Below are 25,215 nucleotides of genomic sequence, written 5' to 3'. Positions count from 1 at the left end.
AGAGAGAACCATACGAGGATGTATATCTATATCTATATCTATATGGTCTTGTATGCTCTTCATGCAGAGGTTTCTGTAGCAGCTCAGAAGGCTGAGCCACGCATGATGGCAAGAGAAGAGAGAAGATTCGTTCAGGTTCCCCAGGCCTGACACATTACATGCATGTTGTGGTGTGTGAATGCCTAGATGCCACCCTTTGTCAGTGGGTAACACCCTTTGAAGTCTGAGGCTTTGGGGATTCCCCCCCCCCCCCCCCAAGGCCTGGTTTTAGGACTGAATGGCTTAGTAGAACTCACTTGGTGTTAGGTAGTCACATACACACAATGGAATTTCTCATTCCTACAATGTCCCTCCACTGGATTCTTGACTCTCTTTGAGCCACAACTCCATTTCTTTTGGTCATTAATTACAGGTGAGATTCTTATGGACGTCTCTCCCCAGGCTAGCTTTAAACTTTGATCCTCAGGTCTCAGCCTCCTGATGGCTTAGGATTACATATGTGAGCCACTGATTTCTGAGTTTCTCTCTCTCTCTCTCTCTCTCTCTCTCTCTCTCTCTCTCTCTCTCTCTCTCTCTCTCTCTCTCTCTCTCTCTCTCTCTCTCTCTCTCTCTCTCTGCTTTTATTGAGGGCATTAGTGACATCCAGACAGAAATTCATTTATTATGTGCAAATGTAGACATAAAACTATAATTCACCCTACTACGATTTGGGGAGTTCTCCCCGTCATAAACAATAGACCCTAAAGAAAACATGCTGATGTTTTGGGATTTTAATAAAGATTTCCTCTACCCAATAAAGGGAGACAAATGACTTGGGTACCTTGAGTTCAAAGGCATACTGCCTGATCTGGCTGTAACTGCTGGAGTCCCAGGACTGCCCTTGAGAATTATTTGTCATCTTAGGCAAAGCTGGCATTGAGTACAGCTGGGGTGACTTTCAGTTCAGTCTGGAAATTAAATATTTTCATTAGATAGAAAACAAGGACATCTGCATGCGATTTGTCAGCCAAGAACTTCATCATGATGAAAACCCTGCAATTCGTGCCAACTGTGTTTTGTAAATCAACTTAGCAAGGGTGTCAAGCACTTAGCAAGGCCTTTTGAGACAGAATTTTAAAAAAAAATTCCTTGTGAGACATGTACACTCACCCTAAGGAATTAGGGGACTAAAATGTACATTGTGTAATTTTACCCATTCCTAGGTCCTAGGAAAATTCCCTCCCTGGTGAAGCTTAGTATGTTGTATATTTGGTCTGTTCTGAGTAACTGAAATTTGTCCTATACCTTAGAAGATAGAAATGAAAATGATAGAGAACCAAGCATAGTGGTATCCCAGGACTTGGAAAGTTGAAGCAGGACCATGGATTCAAGGCCAGCCTGGACCATGTAACAAGATGTATCCCAGATAGATAGATAGATAGATAGATAGATAGATAGATAGATAGATAGATAGATAGATGATAGATAGACAGACAGACAGGCCAGGTGCCAATAGCTCCCACCTCTAATCTTAGCTACACAGGAGGCTGAGATCTGAGGATCATGATTCAAAGCAAGTCCTGGCAGGAAGGTCCATGAGACTTTTGCCTCCAAATAATAACCTCCCTCCTCTCCCAAAAACCAGACGTGGATGAAGCTGTACTCAGAGTGGTAGAGCGCTAGCTTCGAGCAGAAGGAATGCTCAGAGACAGCGCCCAGGCCCCAAGTTCAAGCAACATGACTGACAAAAAATAAAAAGGAAAATAATAAAATAAAAAATGTTCAGCCTGCACGTAACTTGTGCAGCGTAGTCTTGAGGGAGGACTACCCCAGCTACGACGTGGCCTCCATTTACCACAAATCTGGGAGAGTAAACAAAGGAAACCAATATGGCCTCTATTCCCATAAAACTTGACTTTCACCTTCAATGATTTTTGCTCTGGTTGTGTGAAAGCATCCTCTACTTCAAAAAGATCAGCAATCATATCAGAAATATAGCAAGGCCAGTTTTACAGTTTCTTAACCAAAGGAACCTTTTTACTCTGAATAAAGTGTGCCAAACCTTAATGGACACCTTCAATATACACCCAAAATAGAGATGGGGGTAGGGGAAGAGAGAGAGAGAGAAAGAGGGAGGGGGAGAAGAAAGGAAAGAAATATGCAAAGAAACCAGGGGTATGATTTCTTTACATTTTATTGATTTTATCATTAGGCAAACCTGCTCCGTGTAAGTAATAATACCGTAAGAAATACAATACAGAAAAAACAATTACTATCCCAATGCCTGCTTTCCTAAATCAAACAACACAACCAACTAGATCAGAGGAAATTTATTACACAATCTTCTGGGTTAGAAAAAAAAAGCTTAATAAATATGGCCTGGAAGCTTTATCATCTAATGAGTCTTCGATATCACTACCCTCCCCATCCACCCTCTCCCCCCACCACATACACATACTCTGTGTTGTCAGTAAATTGAGAATTAAGGGTGGAACAAAGATTATTGTTTATAGATTCAAGGTGCCGCCGAGGCTCTATGTATAGCTCAGCAAAGATGCAGAGTGAGCGTCTTGATTACAGGGAGTTTAACAGATTTGAGAAATAACCTCCCTCAAGTATCCCCAGTGGGAAAGGCCTGGGGGAGGGGTGTGAAACCTGTGCCTAGGGACCTGCCAGCCTCTATCAGCCGATGCTTTTAGATTATGATACTGGCCTCTAAAATCCTAAGGAGTCTGGAAGGGAGGCAACAGCTAGCTAGCTAGATGGGTAGATAGATAAGAGAGGAGTCAGACTGAAGACAGACAGATGAGCTAGATAAGAGATGATAAGAAATCCTGGTAGAGGACCCAGAGGTAAGAGATAAGTGATCAGTCCATAATAGAAGAAAACAGAGAAGTAAATAAGAGAGAGATGGATTGATAGATGTTTGATAGCTAATACATGATAAGAAACTGAGATGTTAGAAGATAAATACATAGATAGATAATGGTAGTTGGCTGGATTTAGATAGCAACATAGACACAAGGGAATTAACCACCAAAATGCCAGAAGTGGAACTTGTGGTTCCAGTGGTAGAATGCTAGCCTTGAACCAAAAAAGCTCAAGGCACCCCAGCCATGCCCTGAGTTCATACCCCCATTACTGACACAAGAAAAACCAAAACCAAAGCCTTAAGAATGCAGTATATATATATATATATATGTATATATGCATATATATACTGACTAATAAAAATGTTTGCACAGCATGAAGAATAGAAGAGACCTAATGACAGAGTAAAGACTCTAGAAGCATATATTGTATCAACAAGTCTGAAAAAGAGAAGAAAGTTATAGTTGTCTAGAAAAAAAAATGTATAATACTTACTCTCCCCAAGGAGAATGTTACTTTTCATTCTTAACTTGAATATATAAATTAAACAACCCACCACAAGAGACAATATGTTGAGAAAAGTCTGCAAATTTCTACTAAAAGTTCAGGAACTGAAAAGGTCTCTGACAAATGATTTCAAAGCCTGGGAAGCAAAACATGTTCATGCTCGTGAGCTGGGCTCTGGTGTTTGCACCTGTAATCCTGGCTACTGGTAGTGGGAAGCCAGTCCTGGCAGGAAAGTGCACAAGATTCCATCTCCAATTAACCGTCAAAAAGCCAGGCTGGAGGCATGACTCAAGTGGTTGAGCACTAGCTGAGCAAGTTCAAGGCCCTGAGTTCAAACTCTAGTATCTTAAAAACTAAATTAGCAATAGGCTGATAGAGCCCCAAACCTGGCAAGACCAAAACAAGAAAAATTACAAATCAGTCTCACCCAATCAGGCAATAAATAAAATACAAACTATATTAACAAGAAGAGTTAAATTTCAGGAGCCTAAAAATGATCCCAATTCAGAAATTATGTAATAAAGCCTATCAAATTAACAAATTACAGGAAATACCACATGATAACAGAGGGGGAAAAAAACCATCTAATGACATAAACACTCATTTGATACAGAAATTTAACATCCCAGACATAAGGAAATTTCTTAAAACCAGTGAAGGGCATCAATCAAAAATGTGCAACCAGCTTCCAACCTAAAGCATTCCTTTAAAGGCATCATCTTTTTTTTTTTCTTTTTCTTTTTCTTTTTCTTTTTTTGGGGTGGGGGGTACAAGTAAAGAAAATTAAGCAAATCATACTGTTAATTATTGTGACATAAATATCTAATGGTTAGTAGATTTGGGGGAAGGGGTTTAGGGAAAAGTAACAGAATGAATTATTCCTATCAGATTATCAAAACAGATTAAGAACCAGCAATAATTAAAAGTAATTTGGCAGTGCTGAAGAAAAGAAGACAGATGGACAGACTCAAGACAGAATTCGCAAATCAGCCTACACATGAAATAAAGCCGTGAAACAAAGCAAGTCAGTTAGGAATACATGCATTACTTAATGAATGATATGAAACACCTGGACTAACATTTCGGGGTGTGGGGGGAACAGAAAACAAAAGAGGCATCTTAAACCCAAATAAATTCCAGATGGATCAAAGGATCAAAAGCTTAAAAGTTACAGGAGAAAACTCAGGGGATCTGAGGATCCTGGCATGGCCACACTTTTCTAAAATGAACACACAGGTCCAAAACCACAAAGGGAGAGACTGAGGCAGCCGACTGTATACACACCAATGAAGCTGAACAGCCTAACACAAAAATAAACCCTGAGGTCGGTCAGGCATAGTGGTGCACGCCTGTCACCCCAGGCAGATGCGGGAGAGGCACGAATGCACATCCAGCCTGCATCACAGAGCGAGACTGTGTCCCACAAAACAAGGGGGGAGACGCAATATAATAGTAAAAGGTCATATGAAATTGTCAAAGGTGCAGAACATTTAAGAAGATAAATTATACCTACAATCCCAGCCATTGGGGAAGCAGAGATGGGAGGACTGTGGTTCAAGACCACAAATTTTAGTGAGATCATGTCTCAAAAACAAAGTCCCCCTATAATCCCAGCTATTCAGGTGGCAGAAATAGGAGGATCATGGTCCAAGGCCATGAGTCCCGTTAGTACCTAGTCCTGAGAGCCAAACTGAAAGCAAAAAGTCTGTGCACAAGGCTCAAGTTTTAGGGTGCATTACTAGAGAATAGAGCATCATGAGTTCAACCCCAGTTCCAGGAAAACAAATGAATAAATACATATGTTCTTTTATGTGTTTGTGATGCTGGGAACAAACCGAGGGCCTTTATACATGCTATGTAAACACAATGCAATTAAGCTACACTCTGGGGGTTTTTTTGTTGTTGTTTTTCATTTCGTCGGACCTGAGTCTTGAACTCTGGGTCAAGGCAATTATCCCTGATCTCTTTTGCTCAAGGATAGTGTACTACCAGTTTGAATCTCAGCTCCATTTCTGGTTTGTGAGTGGTTAATTGGAGATAAAGAGTCTCACAGACTTTCTTGCCTAGGCTGGGTTTGAACTGTGATTCTCAGATCTCAGCCTCCTGCGTATCTAGAATGACAGACATGAGCCACTAGCAATCTACAACATGTGTTTCTTTTTATACAGCATTCCACTTACAGGAATTTGCAATGTGTCTCAAAAGTATGCCAAACTATGCACAGAAAGATACTTTAATAAAGCGTTGTTTTAAGAAAGAATAAAAGTGAATTATCTAGGAAAGAGGAAGACTTAAAAAAAAAAAGTCTAGTAGATCCCCTGATGGCATACTAGAAGCCATTAAAAAAGATCTGAAGAAATTGATACAGAAACCTGCTTAGCACAACTTATTACATGAACACACAAGGCACAGAAAAGCCTTTTCATATCAATGCTTTGTTTTAAAAAGTAGAAAGGCAGAAATGGGCTGCATACCCTAGTAAGTATATTATGTATATAAGTTTTGATGGTAGAAGCATGGAAAACTATTCCTAAACAGAAGTGTGAAGATGGCACACTGGCGCAGTGAGCATTCATTTCTATTTTATAGCTGTCTTGGTTTGGTTTTCTTTCTTTCCTTTTACCAGCTGAATTTTCTAACCTCATGATAAAATACAACAGAACTGAGACAGATCTTAGGTTTCTGAACCATTTGTAGCCTTCATATTTTTTAATAAATGTTTACCAGATTACCTAAGGTCTAAGGTCTTGGGTCTAAGGTTTTCTGTGAGAGCTCCTTTCAGCATGTCAGCCCAAAGATGGGGCCACAAAAGGATTCTAATGCTCCTGGGGTTATGGCCTAATCAGGGACACAGACAGGCAGGCAGGCAGGCTGAGCAAGAGAACTTTCCAGGGGTTAAAAGACACTTCTAGCAGATACTGCTACTTACAGGTTCTTGGCAGATGTGTCTTTTAGCTTCTCTCAAACTTGGGACCGTGTTAAGCTTGTTGAGGGTAGTGGATGTGTTTGCTTCGTTGTTTTCTGTGTCCTCAGACTCAGGCGGGGGCCAAACACAAAGTAGATATTCAATAAATATTGGGGGAAGAGATTTAGTTGGAAGAGAAAGGACTTCTTAATATTTCCTTCTATTGGTAACGTATCCATCAAAAGGTACAATGTTATATTTATTCATGGCACATACAGAGTGACCATCATTTTTCTCCACAGCTCAGGGCTCCAGTTTCTTTTCCATTTCAAACACCAGTAACATTTCACCAAAGAGATAGAAAAAGAGGTAGGGAAAGGTGGTGAGAGGGAGAGAGAGTGAAAATGTAAGATATCCAGTTCTTTCTCTTATAATGTAAGACATCATAAGGCTGGGGGGTGGGGTACATGCTTGTAATGCCAGCACATGTGAGGATAGCAAGTTCAAGGCCAGTCTGAACTACATAGCAAGAACCTGTCTCAAAAAAGTAACCATAGAGTTTTTACAATATATACATTCACTGTGATCTCCTGTTACAACCATGCTGTTAATGAAAGTTTCTTAAAAATGAAAAATAAAAATAAAAAGGCTGTCATCAGAATAAAAGTCATTTCTTCAAATGAGTATGTTTAGTTTTCCTTCTTGTCTCTCACTGACACCTCAGACTGGTGAACACTTTCTCAAGGATAATGTTATTCTGAGAAGCCAGGCAACTCTGCTTACTCAGCCTCTCTGAGGCTCTGTGGGTTCTCTGCAAAATAGACATTCAGTGAATGTTAACTAGTAGTAGTATTGTTGATGATGATGATGATGATGGTGGTGGTGATGATGATGATAAGGGTTGTGGTGATAATTAGGTAGGAGGATAGGAAGAAGGACAAGAGAAGGAAGAGGAGGAGGAGGAAGAAGAAGAGATTATTTTTTAGAGAAAGTAGAATTGCTCTATATCTGAATATAAATGATACCTTAATCAACTCGACTTAGGTAAAACAAATCAATAAATGACAGATAGTAAGTTGGGACACTCAGAGCTTTCTTGGGATAAGACTAGAACTTCCCTGCCAGGCATGGGATTGGCTAACCTTTCTTCTCGGAATCTGGCGGTGATGTCTGAGCAGCGTCTAGTGGTGGGCACCGATTTAATCCAGGCTTCTGCACACCCTGGATTGCTCCCTTGGGCCAGCCACTCCCTGGTGAGTAGCTGCATGCCTCCTCCCCCCAACCCATAGCCAAGCAGAGAATGCAGTGCCTTAGGTTGTACCAACCCCTCCTTGGGTTTTTTTTGGGGGGAGGGGTTGAAGCCTGATGAAAGGGCAGGTGCATCTGCAGCCCTCTGCGATTAGTTGTCACTCCTGGCAGCATAAGACATGTTTGTTCTTGTGAACAAGCCCAGGGCACAGGGGGTTTGCCATAGTGCTAATTGCTATTGGATGAAAACAAACTGGCCCCGTATATGGGCCTGACACACAACAAAACAGATGCCAGGGCCATTCAGAGCCCTGCCCCGTATTGGGCTGCTAGAAAAGAACTGATGTTTAAGCCATTCTCCTGTGGTCAGTTCTGGGGAGGGTGGGCAGCTAGGAGCAACCAGACCCCCTCCTTCCTCCGTCCTCTCAACCATTCAGCTCCGTACTGGAGCTTTTGCAAGCCCTGCTGTCCAGAGCCCTCCATCTTTGGGGGCTCACACCTGTCATCCTAGCTACTCAGAAGGCTGCGATGTGAGGCTCTTGAACCAAAGCCCACCTGGGGCAGGGGAGTCCTCCAGACTCCTATTTCCAATGAGCCACCAGAAAACTGGCAGCGGTGGTGTGGCTTGAGTAAAAAGAGCTCAGGGACAGCACCCAGGCCCTGAGAGTTCAAGCCTCATGACAGAGAGGGGGGGGTTGGGGGGAGAGGAGACTGGATAACGTTTGAATGACAGATGGAGGTTCTACTGTCTTATTGATGTTCATGTTGTGGCTTGGTCAAATTTTCTATGATTATGGTTTTCTTAGAGAATGGGAGAGAAAGTGAAGCCATTGGGGAAAAGTAGCGTGTGTGTGTGTGTGTGTGTGTGTGTGTGTGTGTGTGTGTGTGTGTGCGTGTGTGTGTGTGTGTGTGTGTGTGTGCGCGCGCGCGTGTATAGATATATAGAAAGAGAGAGGTGGAAAGAAGGGAGGAGATGGGACGTGAACATGTAAACATGATAAATGAAAACCTTCAGACAACTGTCACCTTCACAACTTTTCTGTAATTTTGGAATTGTTTATGAAGTTCAAAGAAAAACAGGTATGTGGGGACATTGGGTAGATTTTTGTCGCATGCCTGCCTCACAACCCCCAAGAGTTTTCTGCCCTCCGGCCGCCATGGACAGAAGGTGATATTGCGCCATTCTGGCAGCATGTTCAGACATCCTGCAGCAGAGCTCCTTACCCCTCCACGCAATAGACAAAGGCCTTTTTTCCATTTTGCATAAATGAAGCTTTAAGAAGTGTAGACAAGAGGAGAAGGTGGTTAAGGAGCAAGCTTTTGAAACAATAATTACATGCTATTCCGCCCCAATCAGACTGGCAAACGCTAGAAAGTTTGAAAATACCGAGCACTGCAGGGATAGAAAGCTGGGCGAGATCTTACAGTGTGTTGGCGGCGGTGTAATTTAGTACAATCATTGTGAAGAGCAATTTGGCAATATCTAATAAAGCTGAAAATGTGCACACCACGTAACCCAGAATCCCACGCCTACCTGTGTTTGCTAGAGAAATGCACGTACGTGTACACAGACACGTGCATGTGCATGCACACGGGGCCACGCTCCCAGCCGGACACGGGAATTGTACAATGGAGACAAAGGGTCTGCCAAAGGGGAAATAGTTGGATCTATTTTGGTTGATTCATTTCAAGACAGCTATTTTTTATAGTTTTTAATAGATTTTTGATTGTGATTAATAGAAGGGTTACATTGTATTCACCAGATAGAAGTTGCATTACTTCACATACATTGATACCCTTTCTCATGTTTGGGTCCCCATTTCCCTTCCCCCACCCCCGCCCCCATCTTGTTTTCCCCATTCCCTTTCCTATTTCTCAAATAACCCAATAAACATATATACAATACACCAGGTAACAAGATACTGTAACAATATGAGCTAACCCAGGGACAGCAAAAGAGATAACATAGTACATGAAGGACAATAAACACTCAGAGCGAGGCCAGGCTCACACCTGTGGTCCCAGCTGCTCAGGAGCCTGAGATCTGAGGTCTGGGAAAGTGTGACCCTGTGATCTCCATGAGGCAACAACAGCAGCAGTTAGAGGTGAAGCTGTGGCATGAGTGGTAGAGCGCCAGCCTGGAGGGAAAAAAAATCCAAGAGAGCGTGCGTGAGAAAGCTCTGAGTTTGAGCCCCGGTGCCAGCACAAGTAATAATAATAATAATAATAATAATAATAATAATTTAAAAAATCAGAACTGGGCTCGAGCCTGAAATTTGAGTTACTTGAAAGGCAGAGGTTGGCCAGGCCTGAGCATAAACATCCACGAGAGATGACTGAAAGTTGTGGAGATGTATAAAGTTTTGGCTTAAAGTAGTCATGGCCACATGACATAAAGGGAATTACTAACCTAATGACTACAATTACAACCCTGAGTCTATTATAACTCATAAAAAGAATGTGCTGTCTTCTTCATGAGATGTTGGGAATACAGACACTTTCTTGCAACTCTTTTACTTTATTGCAGGCACTGAGTTAGTGAACCCAAACATTGTGCTGGTCCATAGAACAATCTGGAACCACTGCCGGATCCTTCTTCATCATAGCTAGGAAGAAGGTAGGTGTTGCTGTTTTCTGACCTCATTTTTCACCTCATGTGTGTTAGCACTGGTCATTTAACGGTAACCAAAGATACTAAATCATAATTATTCAAACTTGGATTTTAGCCAGAGACCTGGGGTTCCTGACTGTAAATCCTAAGCTACTCAGAAGGCTGAGATCTGAGGAGTGTCATTTGAAGTCAACCTGGACAGAAAAGTCTGTGAAAGTCTTATCTCCAATTAACCAGCAAAAACTTGTAGTGGAGATGTGGTTCAAGTGGTAAAGCACCAGCCTTTAATTACCAAAAAAAAAAAACAACCCCTAAAACCTAAGGTAAAATGCTCAGATCCTGAGACCAAGCCTCAATATAAGCACCCCAAAATAATGTATTTAATTGTATTATAGTACATTCAAATTATATAATCCAAATACATCCTAGTTTCTATTTAGATGCATTTCTGACAGGGCTTGAAGGAGGAGAAATTCACCAAGTGAAACAGTCTGCTAAGTGTTGACAGGCATTGTGCCCTGGTGTTATTTGTAGTTTGAGACAATCACTTGACTCCTTGTCTTCCTCATCTGGGAAAAGGAGAGGTTTAGACTGCAATGATCTTCATGTATTCCTGAGCATGTCACTTTTTCATCCTTGTGAAGGTCAAGAGACCATGATTTCAAGCACTGATTTCCAATGAATGACCAACACCTTATTCACTATTCCTGCCATGCTTGCTAAAAATAAATAAATAAATGTCATTTCCCCAACCCTCACGCTACATCTCCTTCTGGAGATGGGATAACCCACACCTGCCAGTGTTTGCCATATTGACAGACTCCCTGGTGACTGATGTGCATGTGAGGTTCAAGAGCCCCCACCCTGCCCATTACCAGCCTCGCCCTGCTCTTGTGTATGCTCAGTGTCCTGAGATGAAAGGAACTGGGGCGGCACCACAGAAAAACTCCCAAAACCCATCTCATCCCTACAGAAGAACTGGAATTAGGGAAGGGTGGCTCCCCTTAGATTCTATTCTGTTCAACCCTTCATTCACCTCTTCCCTGTGGCTGCCACTGAATGAGTGTAAAACCCTTTTGGGGAATGACCACTGAACGATATCATCTCCTCTTCCATGACATGCCAAAGGCCACTGTGTCCTTGTTGCTCCCTGAAAAATGTCAGAGTCATCATCTCCTAATTTACAAGTTTCTTGGCTTCTGCTCCCATGGGGTTTGGGTGTTTAGGGGTCACCCCTGTGAATTAACTAAGGGAAGCTGAGTTTTAGAAAGTCATGCTTGCATGTAGAACCAAGATGGCAGACTCCTTGAGAAAGAGAACTGTGTCTGGAGATCCCACATGGGTCCATGCCACTCAGATGGTGATCAACGCTCAGAAAACCAATCAGGCCACACTGCAGTTCATTTCTATTTCCAACACAAGGTTATGTAATGGTTCAGATTTTCTGAGTTGTGAGCCTAAACCCTCAAGGAATCAGTGGGGACCCGCTAAAGACTCTCATCCTAGACAAAAACTAAATCCTGGCTTTGAAATCAACATTGTTTCCCAGTACTGGCTATTGAAACTTTCCACCAGGGATCAATCTAATTGCTCAGCAGGGTGTCTCTTACTCTTCTCCAGAGCTTCAGCAGGTATGTGTTTTTTTTCTGGCATCAAATAAAAGGAAAGAGAGCCTTAAGAAGATAGTGTCGTTGTTGTCTAGTGTGGGTTGGATATAAAAGTCTCTCAAATCCTAGGCCAGGCGTTGTGTGTTATCTGTCAGCCAAATACTAACAAGTGCCCCTTCGTTCGAGAAGCACTCACCCATACAGAGTGTTGTAGACAACACCCACTGCTGGCTGGGAATGGATATGGCTTTATTTGATATGAGGCTGATTTATTTGTTTGCTTTGCTTCTAGAACAGCATAACGTGGATTTAACGTCTCAGACACTGAATCCAATACTTCTAGGTTCACTGGCTTGTTATTATTTAGCATTTATGAAGAATATGTCAATATGCTTGGCACTTTCCAATGACTCATAAAAAGACCTAGTCCTGGCCGTTGAGCATACACAGTGGCTATCAGTTGAATGACTGTCAGTGTAGCAATGATTTTAGAACACACGGGGATTATTATTTTGTCCTCCCCCTGCCCATAACAATGCATCCCTGCTCCTCAATGCATCTGAGCCCAAACAGTGCTGCAATCTGCTGCTGTTCAGGACACTATTTCAAGACAGTAGATTGGGCACATAGTTCCTAACACTTAGGAAAAGCTGAGCAAGGATGGATGGATGATGGATGGATGGATGGATGGATGGATGATCAGATTGATGGGTGAATGGGTGAGAAGGTGTGTGAGGATGTAGATGGGTCGGTGGGTGGATGGATGGATGGATGGATGGATGGATGGATGGATGGATGGATGAGTGGGTATGTGGATAGGTTGGTGGGTGGATGGATGGGTGGATGGATAGATAGATAATTGATGAGTGGGTGGGTGGATGGATGATTCTCTCCTCTGTACTGGATGGCTATTTGTCCTTCTGTTTGTCCTTTTGCCTAAGGCTTTATTTATGCATAACTTGTGGTTATAGAGAATTGTTATAGAGGAAGACAAAAGCATAATGAAAAAAACTAATGACGTAAAGTCATAAACTTAGCCTGGTACAGTGGTTCACATCTGTAATCCTAGCGACTCAGGAGACTGAGGTCTGAGGATTGAGGTTCAAAGCTAGTCCAAGCACTAAAGTCTGTGAGACTATCCCCAATTAACCACTAGAAAAGTGGATGTGATGCTGTGGCTCAAGGGATAGGGTAGTAGCCTTGACCTGAAGAGCTCAGGGACAACTCCCAGGCCCAGAGGTAGGGCAGTAGCCTTGACCTGAAGAGCTCAGGGACAGGGCCCAGGCCAGAGTTCAAGCCCCACAGCCGACAAAGAAAAAAAATCATAAACTTGTTCACAATCATAGGTCCGTGTAAATGTCTCAATCTCAGCATCATATTAGAATTGTGCTGCCGTTAGAAATAACTGGGTGTAGGACCCCAGGGTCCCTTCCTGCAAATCTAGAATTATTTTGAAAAAGAATCCCATGAACTTTGGCCTTCAGTTGAAGTAAGGTAGTATTATGAGAAATAAATCAAGCACCTTCATACAGTGCTGAACTCTGAAGCCTGAGCAGTCCACTCTAGTCTTCCCTAGAACTAGCTACCACGGATGTACTTGTGCTTCTTGTCTGCACTGGTCAGCTTCGGGTGGTTGTAACAAACGATCTGCAAAATCCAGCTCAGAAAGCTCACCCCCTGGCTGGATGCTATGGCTTTGGGGGCCTGTGGCAGGGTACTTCCCCATTTCCCTCCCCTCATAGCAGTCAGCAAGAGAGGAAAGAGGGTGTATGGCCAGATGGCAGCATACTCTTCCAGGGCATGCTTCCCCCAACGAGGGCCATGGATATTGAGCAAGAATATTGAGGAAGAGGAGGAGGAGGAGGAGGAGGAGGAGGAGGAGGAGGAGGAGCTAAAAAAAAAAGAAAAAGAAATCTCTGATTCTCCACACATCTGACTCAGGTAAAAGCAATCCTAGATCAAAGGCAGGAAGAAGGAATGGCTGTATTGAAATAGAAGGAGGGGAAAGGAGAAAGAAAAAGAAAAAAAAGAGGAAGAAATGTAAAAGTTTAGTCAAGCAAATAAAGATATTTAAATCAGAGTTTGAGCTGGGCCATTAAATTGTACAGCCAGCTTCAGAGAGTTGTGCAGCCTTTTGAAAGTAAGAACACTAGCCTGTAGACTTCAAATGATTACGCTGGTTTCAGGGGTGGTGGTAATGGCACATGCCTATAATGCCAGCCACTCGGGAGGTAGAGATGGGAGGCTCCCTGTTCAAGGCCAACCTGAACAAAAGCACGAGTCTTCATTCGAAAAATTAAAAAAAAAAAAGTAGTACGGGAAAATTAAAAGGAAAAGGACTTGAGGCATGGCTTAAGTAGGACTGGACTTGCTTTGAGAGCAGGAAGACCTCAGTTCAATCCCTAGCACATCCAAGAAATAGGGGGAAAATGATTAAATGATCTTACATTACATAACTTTTATAATTAAAAGAAACTGGAAAGCTAGAATGTTAATAATGAATCATCATATTTTATTTCGGACATAGCTTACTATATGACAGATGCACATATGTCGAGTTAGTGTTCGCGGAGCATGTACACGTACCTATTCTGGGGTTTCGTGTCTCGGGACTCAGACGCTGCATTCCTGCTGAGGAGACTGCACAGGACCCACGAAAGGGCAAAATGTCTCTCGTGCACTCATATCACAGATCCGTGGGGGAAAGTATCCTCATCTTTTTTTAGAGGACATAAAAAACAGCTTTCAGCATAGTCCCAAAAGCACCTCTGTTTCTCACGCAGATGAAGTGTGAACTAGCTCGCACCAGGAGTATGTCATGGTCTGATCATTCTTTCCACCTGTGCCCACACTTATTATCCTCAGAGCTGATAAATTTGCCACGTTGGTGGATGTGGAGGTAGTCTGTTATTGTAGAGTTTAAATTTGAGTGCTGGTTGGCCGTTTGAATTTCTTTCTTAGTGGCACGCTTGTTCAAATCTTTTGCCCAGTTTCTTCCCGGGATTATCTATCTTTTTTCTCCTTATATCCCCATACTACTTATTGAAAAGGCTACAATGAGATTTTTACCAATTTACTTTTTAAAACCTAAAACACGGTAAAAGTCAGTTGTGATCTCCATTAGCAATAAGAAAAATACAGATTTTTTTTTTACATTTTACATATTCTCTATTTGCCAATGGCTTACAAAATATAATCATCACTGTAAGGACCTTTGTCCTCCAAACAAGTTGCTAACTCTAGATGCAAAATCATGTAAGAAAAATCTCTACATTCCGTTTACATGCACTGACAATATGCCTGCCAGCGCAAGGTCATCTTTAAATAGCAATAATGCAACCGAAATAGATCATTCAAGGAAAAGACACATATTATTGAGGCCAACACAGCCATTGACACTTGTTAGCTTGTCTCTGAAGTACAAAATACTGGGCAACAAAAGCTTAAAGTGAATGAAATTGTATCCATTCTCCATCTAATGGAAATGCTTCGGGCTCTGGGCCAGAGAATAGATTTGGATCACAGGATGGACTTTATTTTTCCAAGGCCTTAAATTTAAATGACTGGAATTATTTTTAAAGTACTACCCTACTCAGTTCTTTTGGACTAAAAACATGGTTTTTCAATTTAACAAAGAAAAGGAGAAAAACAAACTGGAGCCTGGAGTCCTGATCTCCAGCCCTCACACTTCGTTTGAGCTCTGTGCTGGGCACTCCACATCTCTACAGAGCAGCCATGGCTGGCAGCCATGGCCGTGCAGTTCCATGGCATAGCCCACAACCCGCTAAGCACCTGGCCAAGAGGAGGAAGCCAAATGCTGCCAGGGGAGCCTTGTGATGAGGGACTTTGGGACCTCACTTTATGCTGCCATTCTTCTTGAGTCAAGCTTACCTAGCTGCCTGATCCTTGCCACAGCATGAACACTTTCCTTGAATATTCCTTCCTCTACTCGGCTGAGCAAAGACAGGCCCTGTCTGAGCAATGGCACCAGCTCTTGCCATTGGGTAGGGTGAACACCCTGAACTGGACTGGGAATCTGCAAACCCCAACCTCTCTATGGTCAGGTTTCATGGTTCACATCATGGTTGCCTCTCAACACTGTCTTTCCAGATAGATCTTTGTTGCCTGGATCCCACATGATCCATCATTCCATAGTAGTGACCCTATTCTTCACAAGGGCTTCCCAGAACCATCTAGACCCAGCCCTCAACCCCCACCTCCAAACTTTGGAACAGCCTACTTTGGGCCTATTCCTGCACAGTAAGCCAGGCTTGATGGAAACCAACCAGCTCCATCTAGTGTGTCTTGTTCTCCTATCACGTGATCGCTTCTAGGCTTTAGAATTTCGATATCCCATAATTTTTCCTTGTGGGATTTTTTTTCCCTTAAGGAAGTAGCCTCAAATGGCTGCAGAGAACTGCAGAAACAACTGGTCTCTTTGCAAAAAACATTCCTCTGCGGCTTTCTGTGATCCTTATTGCTTTAGTTAACATTACACCAGAAGCTAGTTACATGGATAGTGAAGAATCATGAAGAAGTCTTGCTCAGTGGGTCCACCTCAACAAATTCCATTTGGCTGGTCCTGTTAGCACTGCATCTTCCTGCCAGTTAGGGATGCCAGAGAGCAGTGGGTACCACGTAATTGGCGTGGGCCATGCCTCTGCAGGTGAGGAGCTATGGAAGAAGGATCTGGAAGGAAAATTCAGGTACAGGGGAATTCTCTGTTGTTGTACACCGCCTTCCCATTTCTTATTCTGTAAATATGTTTGCATGATGCTATGTGTTTTTACAGCTGGCTGCTACTTCATTTAGGACAATGATTTCTCTCATGAGAATGTCCCCTTTGCGTAGTGCTCAAATACCATCTAGGGTCTCTTTACCTCTGGTCCTCTACATTCTCTTAAGAATGGTAGTGTGCCAGCTACCAGTAGCTCACACTTTTGAATCCTAGCTAATCAAGAGGCTGAGATCTGAGGATGGCTATTTGAAGCCAGCCTAGATAAGAAGGTCCCTAGGACTCATCTCCAATTAACCACTATAAAAACTGGAAGTGGAGTTGTGGTTCAGAGTGGTAGATCAGAAGCTCAGGGATAATACTCAAGCCCTGAGTTCAAACCTTGTGACTGATGAAAGAAAGAAAAAGAAAAAAAAAACAGATGGGAGGAAAGGAGGGAGAGGGAAGAAGGAAGGAGGAGAAAGGGGAGGGAGGGAACACTTGTGGACTTGTGATTTAGAATTCTGTACCCATTCCTTGCCACAAGAAGAAAATTAAGAAAAAGGTGGAACAAATTAATTTCTAAGCAGTCTCTTGAACTTGAAGTGTAAAGGAAGACATGACTCAGAGAGGGTAAGAGTTAGCTAAAAAAATAACCCAGAAAGGCAATCGTGAATACTCCTCTGTACCCACTAGCACTTACCATGAGTGTTCTGGAATTTTGCTGAGGTCTCCTTTGACTCGTTGGCACTAAAGGGCTGGCAGTGGATGGCCTCTTCTGGCTTCCTGTGGAATCCCATGAGCTACTCAGCCTGTGTATCTCAGCAAACCAATTTCAGTTCTTAGAGAATAATAATAGTAATAATAAGTTCCACCTCATATCTAACATCAGACAACTTCCATGGAATCATTTCTGTGAAGTCTCCTATGAACCTCAAGATGATCCCTCACCAGAAAGCAGAACTTCAGAACAAATTCAAGAATGGATTTCAAAGTCAGTATTGTTCCATGGCATTCATCCATTTGGAAACTAGCAAATGAATGCTCTGTGGTTTCACCAATGCATTTTGAGGATGATATGAGCGTGCTTTCATCACATCTGTGCTTGTGAACGCGCCCACTCACCAACATTTCATTATGACTCCAAAATCAATGCTTGTGACACAGTTATTCACAGACATGTGCAGACAGGAGAAAAGTTAGCTTAACCCAATCAACAGGCTCCCAGCTAAGGTCCAATAAGGTGATCTCTGCTTTCCTATTTTATTTCTCATTATTCCCTTAAGGGGATAATGTCAAACTACTATCTAGTTTTGCAAGATACCTAAGTTCCATTCAGGCATGAGTTGTGGTGCCACTGACCAGGAGTTCAAGGTTTATGAAGTCCCAATAACAGTTAATAAACTGTCCTTAAATAAAAACACACTTAACACAAGTCTACAGAGTGATCAGATAAAGGACTAGAAGCTGATAGGAATCCTACCCTCTGATGCGTGAGGAATGACGGTTCATTTCTCACTAACGCCAAGTCTGAAACTACTACAGATAATGAAAAATCAATGTATTTCCAAATTTAGGAATTCCTAAATGTATCTGAAGACATTTCTTGAGACTTCTAGAAAAAAAATGTGATAATACTGGCCTCGGGCCATTTTTTTCTGCTCTGTGGGATAGGAAACCCTACAAAACCATCATTCTTAGATAGGTAGATTTTTACTCTATTCAATTCCAAGCAGTAAAGGCCCAGAAGCTCTGGCTACTGGAAACCATGCAAACAATCTCTGAGCTCAAGCGTTCCAGCCCTTCTCTGAAACGACATGGAGGACAAACTCCCTAAGGATAACCTAAGGGAGCCAAGTCATTTTTCTAAAGCAAACTTCAGCTGTTAATTTCATGTTTCCTCCCCCAAAAACTCTGCAAAGGAAGTTCAGCTTTAGCCAGAACTTCTAATTAACTCTAAAGTTTCTAACACATCAGCCAACACCTAAAGACCACCCTTGCGCTTCTCTCTCTCCTGACAGAAGTCAGAAATACTGGTGGAAACGAGAATTGCAACACAGGAAATCCCTTTTTCTCTGCAGGAAATGGTTGCTGTATTTCTCTCTGCTTGGTTATTTGGGGAGACCTTATTCATGCAGCTGAACAAATAATATTTAGGATCCTCAAAATATATAAGATAATATTCATTTTATAAGCCCCCAATTTTTACCAAGACCTAGAAAACACAGGGTACTAGAAAACACAGGAATAAAAGGTAGGGTCTAGGTTTCAACATCTCATAGCCCAACAGAAAACTGGGTGATGTGTAAAATCTGTGGGCGAGGGAAACACAGGTAGGAAGCTCAGAACGTAAGCGTGGGCTTAGAGGAGGATGTGTTTTTTTTCCCCTTGGAACAGAGTCTTGAAAGTGGAGGTATTTGGTCAAATGAAGCAAATTAACTTGAGTATTCCAGGAAGTGAGATCATCATATAAAACCCTAGAGAAATGATGGGATTTGGGGGCATTGTTCCATGGCCCACACATAGAGCTCAAAATGGCAGTTACAAGAGAAGGCTAGGGAAAAGTCAGACCTAGATGAAGAGACCACTTGAAGACCAAATTCAGGAAGGTAAAAATCCTTTGATGGATGCCACAGAGGCCAGCAACTATTTAATCTTGAGACTTTTTGTGAGTTGATTCAAGCAATTCAGGAAGTGCACTGTGGGCCAGGCACACAGAGAACAGACAAGCGGTTGGAGGAGGAGTGGGAGGTAAAGAAAGAAGAAGGCATATACAGTAAAAGGGTCATGCCAAGGTGAAAAAAGATAGCTAGATAGTCAGATACCTGCAGTGGAGTCCAGGAATGTGGTTTGGAGTGAAGAGAATAATGTAATGACCAATATACCAATTTACAAATGACCATTGAAGCTAATTTGGTTTATATTATATTATACCAAGCAAAAGGTGTGCAACTGAGAATAGGAAAAGGCCATTGAAACTCTGTTCAGTCACTAATACAGGATTCTTTTTTTTCATGCCTGTAATCTTAGCTACTCAGGTAGTAGAGATCTGAGAATAATGGTTCATTACCATCCCTGGCAGGAAAGACAAAACAAAAAAACAGTGGCTCAAATGGTAGAGCATTAGCCTGTATCAGAAAAGCTCAGGAACAGTGGGCATACACACACACACACACACACACACACACGGCTCTGAGTTTAAGCCCCAGAACTAGCTTTAAAAAAAAGAAAGAAAGGAAAAGAGGAAGGTGCATCTGATATATATCCTAAGAGAAAGAGTCAGAAGAGAGCTGCATATGATAGAGAAGAGTTTGCTGGGGAAGAAAGCAGTCAACAAAATCTAGCCATGTCAGGGAGAAAAGCACAATTCAATTGGCTATGAATGATTTGGAGTGAAGAAAGGAAAGAAACTTGCCTTGGGTAGAGCTGCTGGGTGCCAGTGCCTCACACGTGTAATCCTAGCTACTCAAGAAGCTGGGATCTAAATATTGTGGTTCAAATCCAGTCAGGGCTGGAAATTCTGAGATTTTTAAGTCCAATCAACCACCAGAAAACTGTAAGTGGGACTGTAACTCAAGTAGTAGAGCACTAACCTTGAGTGAAAGAGCTCATGGACAGTGCCCAGACTGGCCCTGACTGACCAAAAAATAAAAAATAAAGGATAAAGAAGGAAGCAAGCTGACAGGAGAAAGCAGAGAGGAATGGAAGGCTACAGAGAGATTCCGCCATGGCCAATCACAGTCTGGCAATGATTCTTGGTTGCTGAGGGAGGATTTTCAAATCCTACTAGATACCAATTTACACAGACAAAGTGTTCACTTCCTCATGAGAAGACATAGGAGAAAAGCAAAGCTCAAGGAAGCTTTAGGTCAGCACTTTTCCAGTGCCCATGTTTTGAGGAGACCCCATGGAGACTAATAAAATGGCATCAGATAAAGACCCAGGCCACTCCCGACTGCCTCTGTCAAGTGTTTAACCTTAGGCAAGTTTCATCTGAGAGCTGGAGTATTCTCCTCTGTAAAAACTTGCCAATACTATTTATCTCTCGCCTGCCTCACAGCCCATTGTGAGAATTAAGTAGAGTGGCACGTGTGAAGAGCTCTTTGGAGACTGGAAAGTCCTGTGTGGTTGTGAGGTGTGAGTGTGAGAAGAGGGGCTTTCTGGTCATCCTTTGCCATTTGCACACATGCCTTTCTCTGGGGTAGTGATGTCAGGTACCCTCGTAAAACTTTCTTCGAAACTCCAGGCAGAATCTTTGTCTATGGTGTTTTTTTCTATCTTTCCCTTCTCCCTTACCCACTGGCAAGGGATGTTCTGTGGACACAAAAGTTAAAATAGCTTTTAATCACTAATCATCTTAAAGCTTGGATAGAAATTAAATATGGCTAGTCAGGCAGCAGAGATTGGTTCAAGGTCAGCCTCAACAATAGCAACAAATTAGTGAAACTCTATCTCAAAATCAAACCTGATATGGCTCTAGCTATGTGGGAGACAGGTAGGAGGATCAGGTTTCAAGGCCGGCTCCAGGCAAAAAAAAAAAACTTACCTGACAGATATAAAGTAGAGTCAAAAGGATGTGCAGAAGGACTCAGGTGGTAGAGCCCTCCGATGAGAACAGGGCCCTGGATCCAAACCTGAGGAGTGTCCACTAACCACCAAAAAAACTGATGGCGGAGAAAATAGGCAAACACGTTTCTTCCTAGATATTTAATCTACCCAGTTATGGCCCTTTGGAAAGAAGTCTTTGTGGTGGCTGTACCTTAAAGAAAGATGGTGTTATAGCATGCTTGCTCAGAGCCAGGCCAAAGAGCAAGCAGGCAACACAGATACACACTTTCCTTCTCTTCATTGTTTTAACGTAATCTTCCCATCCAAGTAAAACAAAGAGCAAAAGACCACTTCCCATAATGTTTGTTATTAACATCTGTGTTTTTAGTTAATATAAAATAACATTACCTAGGGGCCAGGAGTTTGGCCTAGTGGTTAAAGTGCTTGCCTAGCATGCATGAAGACCCGGGTTCAATTCCTCGGTACCACATACATAGGAAAAAAAAAGCCGGAAGTGGTGTTGAGGCTCAAGTGGTAGAGCTCTAGCCGTGAGAAAGTCCAAGGACAGTGCTCAGGCCCTGAGCTCAAGCCCAGGACTAGCCAAAAAAATAAAATAAAATAAAATAACATTACCTATGCTGGGTCTTTGAATCTAAAACTAAGATTGCAAACCAACATGCTATCACCTGAAACTATATTTGCAAATACATTTTATTTGACCCATAGATTGGTTTTTTAAATCAATGTGCTTTCTATTTAAGTACAATATTGAAAGTCAGGCAATATGAGGCCCAGATTTTATTCCCCATAAATACCAAACAATTAGGGCTCTTTATTTTATCATCTACTCTTTATCTTATCCCCAACCCTTATTTTATCCCAAACCCCAATCCTAGTTTTTGTCTTCTCAGGCTGTTATCTACAGATCCCTGGAGAGTTCACACTCCTAGTTTAAAATAAACCAACCTATTATAATGGAAGAGAAGTTTGTTTCAAAATATGAAGGAAAGGGGGGAGTAACTTTCACCAACCCAAATACCAGGGGTATTCTAAAAGCCAACAAACTTCTTTACTTGGAGATTCTACAGAAGTAGAAGTCAACCCTTTCCTTGCCGTGCTTTCTTATATGACAGAAATTAAAACAAAACTGTTATTGCAGAAGGCCTTATACATAGTCCAAAAGAAAAATGTGCATTGCTTCCAGTGCAGAGGTGATTGGCCAAACCAGTCTAGAAAGGTCTTCTGACCCTTGTGAGGTCAAGAAACTTTGATACCTGTTTCTGAATGGGAAATCACTTTCCAGATTTATTAACACAAGCAGACTGGTCATGGCTGGTCTGTGCCATGTACAAGAAATATCCCCCAAGCAGGGCATTCTTTGGCTTTCATCAAGTGGTCTGTTGTCTGTGGAATTTCCCATTCTCTAACCCCAGAGCAGAAAGCAAGAACTCTCCCCCCACCCCTCGTGACCGTCATGAGGTTTAGAGAGGATCATTTGTTTTCATTACAGCCCCTTGAAGCCCTTCCTTCCCTCCTCATTAATGAATTTCCAGTCTTTCATCAAAAAACAAAAACAAAAAAACAAAACATGCACACATACATACACACACACAAAGAGGATCTGGCAGAGGACATAGTTAAGTGGCTGGCACACATGGCCTCTGCCAGCTTTAGTGAGAGGAGACGCCATTGACTGATTTCGAGGAGGGGGTTGACATCTTTGGTTAGTATGCTAATTTCATCTCAGGCATTTAACATTCAGATCAGGTCCATACAGGCTCTCCAGAGAGGCAGGGTCCAGGGATGGGTGGCTGTCTGCCTCGCTCGCAGCACTCAACATGCTCTGTGTACATTACAGAAATACCCAAACATTCCATCTCTTCTAACTTCATGGGGGTTTCCCCCCCTTACTCTCTCAGAGTGACGCACAGGCACAAGGCATCCATCCACAGCACACCCTCCAGAGGCTGCTACCACATGCACACACAAGCACTGCCACACACACATCTCTGAACACCAAGGTCATGCAGTGGAAGGGGTTCTAAGCCCACCCACCTTCTTTGGGTGTCTCCAAAGAGCCACATCGATAGGATCCATTTCTCCGGCTTGGGAGACATGGAGTTAATTGGGAAGCCTATAAAAGAAGGAAGCAACACAAAGATTTAATACAGCAGTTGGAAAAAGATCTTTATCTATTTCACCATCCTCAGAAATCCTTTTTAAAAAAAATCCCAATTCCACTCATTAAAACAACAACAACAACAACACAACAATATATAGCTCCATGAATTGAACCCCCACAGAGAAGGAAAGAAATGTAGCTCATTTTCTGCCCCAGGGGACTGGCAGAGTCCCCCAACTTGTCATGTATATTTGGAACACTGCATTAAGAGAGTCCCATGATGGTTGGTTTTGAATTCACCAAGCCACAGCTGGGTGACAATGGACAAGGAATCCAATCCCAGCTCCCACGGGGCCATTCCAGACGGCAGAGACCATCGCCAGGAGCCCAGCCACGGAAAAGTAAATTTCCTCAACCTCCTTTTCCCAGCATATCTCTGTAACATTGAAGCACAGCTTCCTGGAGACACAGAATCAGCAGCTCCTATTAGCACAAGGCACATGGAGAGGTTGCTTTTAATAGATTGAAGCGGTTTTGAGCAAGCAGAAAGCTCCAATTAAAAGGAAAGAACAGGTTGGTTTTTTATTGTTTGGGTTTGGTTTGGGGGGGTAGGATCTCTCCCCCCCCTATCTCGTATGGCATAACTGTATAACGTGGCATGCTGTGGCTAGTTCCTCTGGACAGGGTGACTGAGTCAGGTCCTCTTGTGCTAGCATGCATCCTATGTCCGCCTGAGGGATCCTCAGCCATTGCGCACGCCGCTGCCTACCGGAAGGACGGGTGTTTTCTTCTCCAAGCTGCAGACTTGATTTGCCTTGAATTTTTTTTTTTTTGGCTCCAATCCAAGATGTTTTCCTGTCATTTCACTGTCTTTTCTAGTAATCCCCTTTTTAAACACTGCCAACAATTAGCTGATTTATCTTCCCCACCAACTCACCCAAACCTTCATATACCCAGGCAAACACATAACGCTGCAATGCTCTACCAAGCCCCCATCCTGCCTTGTTTTGTTGTGCATTTTTTTTTTTTTGCCTTGAAGTCTTAAGAAATTGCAGCTTCTCATTAGCTCCAGAGAGCATGTTTGGAATTGGCTGGGTGTTTTTACTCACTTAGTAAATGATGCTGGCCTTTTTTGTTGTTTAATTATTCCCCGTTCGCATGCCATCAGAGAGATGCAAGCTGTTTCAGTTCATACTGATGGACTGCGAGTCCTCCGCCCGGCCGGCAGCCGGAGAGGACGGGTGGTTTTTACCTCAGTGCCAGCGGTCTTCTTCCTGGTCTATCAGCAAGCCAAAGGAATCACACACACACACACACGCACACGCACACACACGCACCACCATCACCACCCCCCCCAAAAAAAACCCCAAAACTCTTACGTCAGAGATACCAAAAATTGTGAATCACTTCTTATTCCCAGAGCAGAAAAACCTCCGGCCACTGTGGTTTGCACAGAAGAGCGCACTCAAGACTGGGGAGTGGGGGGGTGGGGGGGTCCTTCCAGCCATGGAGATCCTTGGGACCTGATGTGCGATCCTCAAGCGCCATGGTCCTTGCCATTGCTCCCTCTCTCGCTTCCACCCTCCTCCACTCCTCCTTGCTGGTGGCAGCTCTCTTCTCTCCTCCTTTCTGCGATGCTGCCGACCCCGCAGATCATCTGGGATGGTGGTGATGAGGCGAGATGTCCCCTCTCTCCTCCTTTTCTGTCACTTTATTTCTTTATTTTGTGGTCGTTCTCCCCCTGCAGCAGCCTTGGGCTGCTACTTCCTTGCAAGCTGGGATCACCAAAGACACGCGCCTGGCTCACAATGAGTAATCAATACGGATATTGATCTGGGGAGGGCCGGGATGGTGGGGGGGGGAGAGAGAATGTTTGTAAATTCCTGAAAGGGGGAATCAGGAGCCGCTGTGGTCAGGGAGGCTCGCGGGCCACGACACTGCGCTGCTGAGCCGAGGGCCAGAACGAAGCCAGGACGCTGCCCCCCCCCAGCCCCCCAAGTTTGACTGGTGGTGTGCGGGCGAGGGTGGGTGCGTGGGGAGACAGGGGTGCTCTGTATCCTCTCATCTCTCTACAGCTGCTTCCCTCCGAAGAATCCAGAGCCA

At 43.1% G+C, this 25,215-nt stretch overlaps 1 protein-coding gene and 1 long non-coding RNA gene across 6 annotated transcripts in view; one reads left to right on the top strand and one right to left on the bottom strand.

Moving 5' to 3' along the window:
* The window catches only part of LOC150046922 (uncharacterized), a 465,336-nt gene that overhangs the window by 363,560 nt on the left and 76,561 nt on the right, over positions 1–25,215 (top strand). For both annotated transcript variants that reach the window (XR_016539488.1, XR_016539487.1), the window contains exon 5: positions 10,038–10,127. This is a non-coding gene — a long non-coding RNA (uncharacterized LOC150046922). The remainder of the gene's footprint in view (positions 1–10,037; positions 10,128–25,215) is intronic.
* Positions 834–24,785, bottom strand: LOC150046923 (uncharacterized). Of its 4 annotated transcripts, none has more exons than XR_016539485.1 (5): positions 24,222–24,380; positions 23,046–23,124; positions 17,146–17,283; positions 9,524–9,648; positions 834–947 (listed from the first exon to the last, which is right to left on the bottom strand). XR_016539485.1 is itself a non-coding variant. In XM_090357016.1 (5 exons), the coding sequence occupies exons 2-5, from the start codon at positions 23,105–23,107 to the stop codon at positions 900–902; spliced, it is 318 nt and encodes a 105-aa protein (XP_090213142.1). In that variant the 5' UTR covers positions 23,108–23,124; positions 24,492–24,785; the 3' UTR covers positions 834–899. The 4 variants fall into 4 exon arrangements, 2 of the variants coding, with proteins under 2 accessions (XP_090213142.1, XP_090213141.1); XM_090357016.1 differs by lacking the exon at positions 24,222–24,380 and adding an exon at positions 24,492–24,785 and having other exon boundaries at positions 17,146–17,228; XM_090357015.1 differs by having other exon boundaries at positions 17,146–17,228.

This window comes from Megascapheus bottae, chromosome 24 (genome assembly GCF_031878675.1).
Source record: "Megascapheus bottae isolate mThoBot1 chromosome 24, mThoBot2.hap1, whole genome shotgun sequence".
Classification (NCBI taxonomy): Eukaryota; Metazoa; Chordata; class Mammalia; order Rodentia; family Geomyidae; genus Megascapheus; species Megascapheus bottae.
This window is presented reverse-complemented; position numbering and strand designations above follow the sequence as displayed.

Coding starts and splice junctions, on each gene's coding strand:
- LOC150046923 (XM_090357016.1), bottom strand. CDS start 23,107: ATGTCTCCCAAGCCGGAGAAATGGATCCTATCGATGTGGCTCTTTGGA. Junction 9,649..17,145: donor AAAATTCCAGAACACTCATG/GTAAGTGCTAGT, acceptor TTTTCCCTCCAG/GCTGGCGCTCTACCACTCAT. Junction 948..9,523: donor CTGAGCAGCTGGGACCACAG/GTGTGAGCCTGG, acceptor TTTAATTTCCAG/ACTGAACTGAAAGTCACCCC.